The sequence below is a fragment of the Morone saxatilis genome, unplaced genomic scaffold (assembly GCF_004916995.1).
Source record: "Morone saxatilis isolate NCDOM2014 unplaced genomic scaffold, NCSU_SB_2.0 Contig1, whole genome shotgun sequence".
Classification (NCBI taxonomy): Eukaryota; Metazoa; Chordata; class Actinopteri; family Moronidae; genus Morone; species Morone saxatilis.
This window is the reverse complement of record NW_023339651.1, coordinates 13,943,339-13,952,973: the sequence shown is the minus strand read 5'-3', so window position 1 is coordinate 13,952,973 and position 9,635 is coordinate 13,943,339. Positions and strand designations below refer to the sequence as shown.

General features: G+C 47.0%; 1 protein-coding gene across 1 annotated transcript in view; it reads right to left on the bottom strand.

The window, feature by feature from the left end:
• bahcc1b (BAH domain and coiled-coil containing 1b) overlaps positions 1-9,635 on the bottom strand; it is a 46,196-nt gene that overhangs the window by 16,015 nt on the left and 20,546 nt on the right. The window contains 7 exon segments of the mRNA XM_035669901.1: positions 792-1,176; positions 1,828-2,015; positions 3,211-3,351; positions 4,064-4,257; positions 4,825-4,936; positions 5,508-7,553; positions 7,834-7,944. Coding sequence (XP_035525794.1) covers positions 792-1,176; positions 1,828-2,015; positions 3,211-3,351; positions 4,064-4,257; positions 4,825-4,936; positions 5,508-7,553; positions 7,834-7,944 — 3,177 coding nt within the window.

The following is a 9,635-nucleotide window of genomic DNA, read 5'->3' as shown; positions in this document are numbered from 1 at the left end:
CTTGTCCCAGGCACCGACCCATATATACATACACTTAGCCTCCAAGTCACTAGAGACGTTTCACTTCTATGTTTGGGTCCGCGCCCAAGATCCTTGTATATACTGTATGTGTGTATGTGTGTGTGTGTGTGTGTTTGTGTGCCTGTGTTTTTGTGTGCGTGTGGTGTATACATTTATGTGGGATATTGATGACACCCTGCCGTTTTCCTGTGATTGCAGTGCCAGCCCTGTCACCCCTACACTCTTATTATTGATGGTATCCCTCCGCCCCCTGACAACACAGCCAGATGAATGCGTATCCTTCCGCCTGTACTTCTCAAGGACCCCTGAAGGATAAGGAGGTTCTGTCTGAAGATTTCACTGACCTTACCTCTTGTGGACACACATGCGAGCTCAGACACACACATGCATGCTGGCAGGTCACACATACACACACTGAGTGCCCATATGCTTTCTCTGACCTTAATGGCTGACCTGCCCGCTGTCCCTCTTTAGCTTGCACCGAAAAAATTGCACACACACACTCAAGGACACAGAGAGCAAGGGATCAGCCATGCTTCAAACAATTTCTGCAAAATCAAAAGAATACCACGCTTCAAAGACCAGTGCTACATTTCTGCAGCAGCAACCTCCATCTCTCTCCCTCTTTTATTTTTCCCACTCTATGTCTCTCTATCTCTGGGTCTTGTTTCTTATATATTTGTTATCTGACTGTTCAACCTAATCGTAAAGGTCTTCTTTAAATTCATAGACATTTCATTCATTAACCAGTCTATAGACTCCACACTCACCTGGTTCTAGGGATTGTGGGTAGTCCTGAGGTGGCTGTCCCTCTCCTCTGTCACTGCCCCTCTCCAGCCCCTTAGAAAGGTGTGAGGGAGCAGGGCTGAGTGCAGGGGAGCGGGGTGCCGCTGCAGCCGGGCTTGGCGCTGGGGTCAGTGGGTTTGGTGGGTGCGGTCGCCTGGACGGAGAATGGTAGCAGGGTGACTGACGGCTGCTGGGACACATCCCGGGAGATGGCGTGGGCGTCTTGGGTGGAGGAGGGGTGTGAGAGAACGGCTTGGCCACATGAGAGGAGGTGGTGGACGAAGAAGTGGAAGAAGAGGAGGGAGTTCTGGATGCAGAAGATTCGTGAGGAGAGTCCTCTATGGTTATGGCGTGCTCCTCGTGTTTTCTCTGTGAAAGAGGAAGCAAATAGTAGTTCAATAAATAATGATATTTCATATAAATTATTAAATTTTAACTTTGATATCATGTACGGATTCAACACCATAGCAACCCCGTCCTGATTCGTTATATATCTTAACCAGGAGATGCAGCAGTTTGCTTTAAATAAACAGAACTTGCAGTAGTTAAACACAACAAACACAGAAGCACAAATACAAAGAAAAAAACATCAAAGAAAAAAGCCATGATAAATGAAATCAGTGTTGGCCACACTGATTGCCAATGATCTGGCAATACTGGAGTGCAAAAGCACCACTCCAACACCTCAATGAAATCTTTAGCCAACAAAAAGGGGAAGTAATTGGCTCAAATAATTACTGCTGAGTGTGACTTTACACATGCTTTTGTTTTAGTGTTGAGAAATCAGGATATCTGTGCTGAGAGATCTTCAAACAAATGACTAGTGGTGCTGTATTTCACTTCTGACTACTCAAAGGAGGAAGATGAGGAAGAGGAAGTTTCATAAGTGCACGTTTCCACACTTCCTAATTTTTCATTCGACCATAATTTCACAACAAAATGTTAACAACAACACAAGTTTAGACAACAATGGAACCTCTCTCCAAATGTGTCTGTATATTATATTGGTGTTAGTTCTACCTGTCCTAAGGAGTGGCGCTGCATGTGCTCTATGGCTCGCTGTTGCTGCTGGTGCTGATGCTGCAGGGCGTACAGCTCCTGTTGCCGTAGGAATGAGGAGCGGGAGTAGACAGGGTGATGCGGCAGGTGAGAAGGAGGCCCTCTGCTTCCGTACACAGGGGGCCACAGACCTGACTGCTCCAGAATGTCTAGAATAGGAAATAGAGAGAAAAAAACGGGTGAGAAATAAGAGATTGTCTTGCATTTTATTTTGTTTGAATAATAGAAAAAAATATTAAACTTAAAAGCAAGGCAATCCTATTTTAAAACTCAGAGCATTAATGTTTTTTAATAAAAAAGCATCAAAACAGTACAGAAATACTATTATGTCCCAGCATCCCAGGAAATTCATTAAGAGAAAAATGTGTCAATGAACTCTTGAACTGCCCTTTTGCATATGTGGGATTGCAGCAGAGCTCGGCTACGGTTACTGAAGATAATAATTGTGACCTGTATGAGTCGTGTGTTGGCCTCAGATGCAATCAATGAATCCTGAATTCACTCACTTTTACTCTTTCTATTTTCTATATTTTATTTTCCTATGTCGGGAAACACATTATCTTCAGAGCCCCACCCTGGCTACATATGATTTCAGAAACACACGATCCATTAACACACACACACACACACACACACACACACACACACACACACAGACATACACACATCCCTCCTTGGCTGCCTTGTCGCTGGGAACCTTTGTTCTGTGAGATTAGCCTGAGTGGGCTAATGTTTCCCAGGGGAAGGGTTCAGTGGATGCACTTCCCCTCTCTGCAGGAACTCCCACGGAGCGAGGCAAGGGAGGCGGGAGATAATTAAATTTCACAGCCTGTTTGCAAAGCAGTGTTGACACACACACAAATACACGCACACACTTTCTCTCTAGCAATGGCTGAGATGTACAACACAACCCTTAACACTGAGCAATGTTTCATGTTGTTCCAGACATGAACACAACTAACTTTAGATGTACACATAGCATAGACGCACACACCTACACACACAAAGTCTAGTCCAAACACACCAGTGCTCCACCACAAAAGAGATGAACGCCAGTTACAATGGTTTGCATAACTCTGGGCACATGCAGAGGGGGGCAACGGAATAGCTGCTCCCATTAACGAAGCTATAAAACACGGTCCCACTGACAGAGGGACTTAGTTGAGCATTATATTATGATTAGCCAATGATACTAAAACTCTGGGAGAGAAATGGCAGCGGCTCTGATGGTACAAATGGAGAGAAGGAGGGAGGTAGGGGGCAGTAAGTACGGGTAGATGGCAATGAATATGGGCTCTGCTGGTTGTGTGTGTGTGTGATATTGTAAAAGGATGCTTAGCGTACCGAGGTGATGATGAGGCCCAGGCTCTGTGGGAAGGACCACCAGCGGGGAGTTAGGGTCTTGGGTGAGCGACCCCAAGACGGGCTGCAGAGGGCCGGGCAGACCTGGCGGGAAGCCGGGACTCATTCCCACATGGCTCAGACCTGGAATAAAGATATGCACATAACACAGTCAAATGAGAGCAACATTTAAATACTTATTTTACTACTCCAAAGTAGATATGTGATGTTGTGCGTAGTGGTTAAATGTTGGGAGGCACTCAATAAACAAAGAGAACACTGGTGCTCTTTAAAAATGTACAAAAGAGCAAACTTCTGGCACCCCTTCTGGAGTTAAAATGCTTTTAATGTATCACTAGCTTGATAATGAAATAATAAAAAATAAAAATAAACTGTTTTGACCATTGAAAGTCTTTATCAGGGTTTAAACCCTCCAAATATCTCCTCTTCCTCAATGTGTGAAGGCCTGAAGTTTGCTCTTTCCTATATGTTTAAATCATTTTGTCTGTAGCTAATTTATATAATTCAAATGTCATTCTATAGCCCATCAAAACATTTACATTTGCTGTTCTAAACACCTTTGTTTTCTCAAGGAAGTGTTTCCAAGAAATAAATAAAAGACCTCTGTATTCACCACTATTAACCATGGCACCATGGTTGAACAAAAGAAAGACCAAGAATACAATGTTTTACAAGAATAAAAACATTCCAACCACAGTGACTGACACAAGATGTCAGCAAAAAAACAACAACATATAAATCTTGAAATGGGAAGCATTAAAGGTGCAGACCATGTTAAAGAATAAAACTGTGCTCACTGGCTGTAAAAAACTTCACGTGTTGCCCCTCTACTCACTGTATGAATGTCCCATCCAGAGGGAGGGACTTTCTGTCCTTTGCATCCAGTGGTGGTGAGCTGGATGAGCGTGTGCAGCAGGGTCCGCCCCTAACTGACTGGCCCCTCCAGGAACCAAGAGGTGAGAGGTCAGGTCACCATGGCAACTACTAGAAGGGTGGATCCTGGCGAACTCCACGCGATCCTTGTTTTCCCTGTCATGGCAGTAGGCGGAGTGAACTTTGTCATTATCTTGATTATCCCTCGTATTGTCATCATCATCATCATCATCACCATCACCATCATTATGATCATTATCTTCATCCATGTCATCTTCATTACCACCACCACCATTATAATCATCAAGAGAAGGAAATATGACGGCTACAGGAACAGCCATCATCTTGTGCTCGGTCTATGAGTTCTCATTATATGTTTTCTTCCCTTAATATGACTACATAATAAGAGCCTGATACTTCAGAGACATCCGTATTAGTCCCCATAACATTAATGCACCACATCTCATCTTCGAGAGAAAGAGAGAGAGGGGAAGAGAGAGAGTGACGGGGTACAGAAATACCACATCAAAGGGTGAGAAGAGTAAATGGAGTGAGGGGAGAAGCAGAGCCTCAGACTGGGAGAGAGAAGCCGGGAGAATAAAAGAAGTGCAGCTTATCAGATGACTGGAAAAATGAAAAGATGCTACCCTGTGTACTTGTGTGTGTGTGTGTGTCTATGACTGTATGTTCATGTGTGTTGGTGTTTGTGAATTTAAAGTGTACCTGATGATCATTTCTCTGTCTCTGTCCAGGTGATGAAGGTTGATCTGTTCCTCTGTCATCCTCTTCCTCTCCTCTGCCTCCCGACCAAGAGGATACACAGGGCGTGACACGCCTGAATTGGAAACCAAAGTAACATGCTTACTGCATTTGTCAGGCATCATGAATATCATTACGTGATGTTTCAAACACCCGTACTTTTGAAAAATACAAGGTACTAGGACACTCTGGTCACATCTTGCAATGGTCTTTTAAAGGGAAAGTCAGCCCGCAGATACTCTATATATAAATAATGTCATATTATGATCATCACTGCATGCCAGAAATCACACATTTCTTGTATACTTAGACACCCTCAATAAGTCTCATTTACTCCTTTCACATAAATTGATGATCTACAATTCCTAGGAGGCCTTTGACAACCACTGCCCAAGCAGGAATCAGTATTTCTGCCCCTAACAATGAATTTCTCCCTTAATGTGGTGAGACAGAAGCTGAGTCTAGGAGTGCTTAAAGCTTCTCTGCAAAGTAGACAGTAAACATCAAAAAGGACAAGAAATATAAGATTCGGTACCACATCAATAGCTGTTCTTGAATGTTTAATTGTGGATGTTCCCTAATGCAGTCTAAAGCACAGAAATAGCATTAATTGACTTGCAGTGCAAGGAGCATAAATGATGTCTGACCTTTCATGCTGGGCAGCACCCTGCCCTGTCTGCTGTGTCCAGGGGTGTTGTCTGGGGAACGATGGGGGGGCCTGGCTACTGCAACCGCAATACCCACCGGAGGCTGTCGCACCTCCCCCTCACCTGCCTCCCCTGCCTCCTTCCCACCTCTTTCACCCCTCTCTCCCTCGTTAGTGGATCCCCGGCGAGGAGGGAGCGATTGTTTGGGAGGGTCTTGAAGGGAGGTGTTGCTTTTAGCTCCTCCTCTGTCCCCCTTCTCTGATCTCTCTCCACCCGGCTTGAGGCAGCCCAGACCTCCGAAGGGGCCTCGCTGCGGCAGCATCATAGGCTGCTGGGAGCTGTAGTTCATTAGGTTTTTCATGGCACTGCCCTCACCCTCGGAGGTGTGCGATGAGGAGCGAGATAGAGGTGGCGGCTGAGAATGGGGTTGGGTGTGGTCACTGTTTGGAGCTCTGTTGCTAGGCCCTCTTATTTCACTATTACCAACTGATGCATGATGGGAGCCTTTTCTCTGATCATCTTGGTAGGCCCCTCGAGCCCCCCAGGAAGGTGCTGTCTGACCTCCGTCTCTTCCCCTCTCTTCTGCACTTGCTCCATGGCTGCTGTGTTGCTGGTGCCGTATCCTTGCAACCTTTTGTCCCTCCCTGTGAGCCCCTGACCCCACTCTCCCATTAGGATGAGGTCCTGAATGGGAACAGTCCCTGAAGGGAGGACTGCTGGTGTCGGGGCCATTCTTGTGTATGCCCTGTCCAGTACCAGGGTGTGTTGCTTGCGCATCTAGTGGGAGTGAGGGCCGGTAAACATCGTCCACAACCTCTACATCTCTGAAGGATGAAGGCGTTTCCATGCTGCAGGACCGCAGCTCAGGCTGAGAGCTCACATTGGGGCTGGGTTTGTGGAAGTTCTGCGTCTGGTGGCTCCAGTCAGGGGGTTTGTCAGCTTTGCCATATCCCAGCTGCTGCTGATGCGGCTGGGATTTGTCCTTCTTCTGGCAACTACTAAGTCGGCTGAGGTGATGAGAGGGACTTTCATAAGATCCTTCTCCACTCTTGTCATCTCCCTTTCTCCCACCGCCTCCTGCTCCACGACAGTCAGTGGCTGCCAGGTCCCCCAGTGGCCCAACTGAGGGCACGTACGTTGGGCCAATTACTTTCCCCTCCCTGCCAGACCCTCCAGGGGTGGATGCTGGATCTTTGGAGGGTGTCAGTGTAAGAGTGGATGGGGGACAGTAAAACTCAGGATGAGGATGGTGATGTGCATGGTGTAGCCACCCTCCTGCCACGGTGGAGCCCATGTGCAAGGCATGAGGAGGAGGTGGCGGAGGGGGAGGAGGAGGCATGGAGTAAGAGGCCACAGAGTGGGGCGTTGGAGGTGCCAAGATGGCTGTCACTGCAGCCGCACCTCTTCTCATACATTCATTGGAAGAAGCTGAGGATTCGCTGATCCTCATCTCCCCATTTATGGGTCCATCCTTGGAGCACCGCCTGCTGCCTCCAGATGGAGGTCTACCCACCCCACCACCACTACAGCTGCTTAGTGTTCCCCCCTTTCCTCCAGAGGCAGTCTCTGCTACCGAACCACTGGACAGTTTACAGGCACTCATATGTTTTGTCTCCTGACTGCCCGGGTCACTGTCTCTGTACTCCTTGTGTCGCTCTAGAGAGTGTCTGTGGTCCTCCTCCCTGCCCTGTGGTGTGAGGTGAGGAAGGAGGGAATGGTGAGGGTGGGGGTAAGCTTGGTGGTGGTGGCCGGATGGAGTGGTGGCAGGGTTCGTCTGATGAGGATGGTGATGATGAAGCTGATGTTGTTTGTCTTTGCTCTCCTGGTGCCGCTCCTTGCTGCTTGATCGCTCCTTCATTTTTGAAACAGATGAAACCCCTTTCTCGCTCACATCCTTGGTGCTCTTCCCGCCTCCTCCCCCATTGTCTGTCTCTCGGCTGCAAGAGCCAAGTGGATGGCCTGGGGCAGTCCTGGAAAGCGGAGGAAGGCTGTGACTGGTGGAGAGCAGAGGGGGCTGGGGAGGAAGGCCTCTCAGGTAGAAGTGATCTGGGAAGAGGGGAAAAGACTTAAAATGATCTCCAAAGTTGAAGGTTTCTCAAAATATAGAGAACTTGCAAACTGCAAAATATTAAAAACACTAAACACATTCTTTTTTAAAATTACAACTGTGCTTTTCTGTGGAGAAAAAAGGAATAAGACATGAAAAGCTAGACCCTAAGTTACCAGCTGTTCTTACTCCTGTGGTGAGTGCTGAATAAGCAGTTTTGGCAAGTATATATGAAGCAATTTTTTCACTACATTCACATTCACACAGACTAAAACCTACCTTTTTGAGTTTCATAGAAGCGGTGCTGTCCATAGAGACTGTTGCTATGGTGATCCAGGGGACTCATGGGGAGAAAAGGAGAAGCAAGACTTCCTGAATAGCTGGGGTACCCTGTCAGAGGGAGGGAGAGAGGGAAAGAATTGATGTTTCTCCACAGCGTTGACATTCAGCAGCCCTCTAAACAAACAGTTTATCTCTACAATCTATCATGAAATGGGGCCATTTTGGAAAACACAGAAAAAAAATATGGCCAGTTAGTGCTACTTTCACCATAAATGCACTTTTGCACAAACACACCACATGAGTTGACATTATTTACAGTGGACAAAGTGGTGACAAAAACCACAGCCGACAGCTACTGCCAAGTGTTTGCAGCATTTAACTGGATGGAATTTGCTCTTCTACAAAACACATTTTTCCCAAACCCAAGACAAATAGTACGAAGCATCCCAAAACCCCCCTCCTTAAAACACACACACTGTCCTCCCAGGGGGTCACTGAGAGGTGAATGGTCGTTCCACTCTGTTCCTCGTCTTCAAGGACGTTGAACTGCATCGTAGGATAGAGGAGGTCTTGGTGGTTGTGTAGAGATGGATGGGTGTAGGGATGGGCGAGGAGTTGGTTTCAGTGTGTTCAGTATGTGGGGTTGTTGTGGTGGTTGAGAGGGGGTGTTTTTTTCGGGGGGGAGGGGGGGACTGCAAAATCCCCACAGAGACACACACAAGCTCATACACAAGTACACAAACACACATACGCACAGGAGGCACACAACTCCACATTATGGGGCCAAAAGGCTTGGATTATGTGTGTGTGTGTGTTCTCCAGCAGCTGGTTTCATGCCCCACAGAGTGTCCTTGCCGGCCCGTTAATTGGCAGCCGTTAAAAGTTTAACGGTGGTGGCCAAAGTAAACAGCACTCCATAAAAACTCATCCTACGCATTCCACAGTCGCACTGCAAAACCACCAACACCCCCTCACTGCTCCCAGCATGTGTGTGTGGGACTCGGTGTGTCTGCGTGTTCATGCTGCAATGTAAATGCACGAATGTGTACTCTGTGTGTGAGTGAGTGTGTGTGATTACTCTGACTGGTTAACAACCAGTGAATCTAAATGGCGACAATTAGCCAAAAGGCTCTATCAGCCATCTAAAGCCAATCCCCCGGGTAATGATGAGTGATAAAACTCAGGAGGGAGGGAAGGAGGGAGGGAGGGAGGGGAGATGAGAAAGAAGAAGAGGGGAACAAAGACTACAAAGGGACACGGTGAGAAAAAAGGGGGAGAGAACGAAAGAAAAGGTGGGAAGGAAGGGAAGAAGCGATAGAGGAGGTTAGTGATTGAACAAACGATGTAAAGACAGTAAAAGTAAAGGAGACACCAGAAGAACAGGGCTGTCAGTATGAAAAGCCCCCAATCTGGTACTGCTGTGACACATATGGAGAGGGGAGTGTGTGTGTGTGTGTGTGTGTGTTGTAGAGGTTGTGTGTGTGTGAGGGGGGATGGAAGATGAAGGAGGAAGTGAAAGGGAAGTGGAGAGCTTTGAGATGGATGAGATGAGAGAAGAGAGGAAAGGGAGGTAAGGAGAGAAGCGAGAGCACATGAGAGAGGGGACAAAAAACAAGGACAGGTGTGGAAGAGGGAGAGTGTACAGCGAGTGAGAGTGTGTTTGTGCGAGAGAGAGAGAGAAAAAGAGAGAGAGAGTAAGACGTGTGTGTGTGTGTATGAGGGAATATGTGCTGTTTTTCAAACAAGTGTGTATTTTTTCGTGAATATGTCTCATCTGTGACAATGTGTGTGTGTGTGTG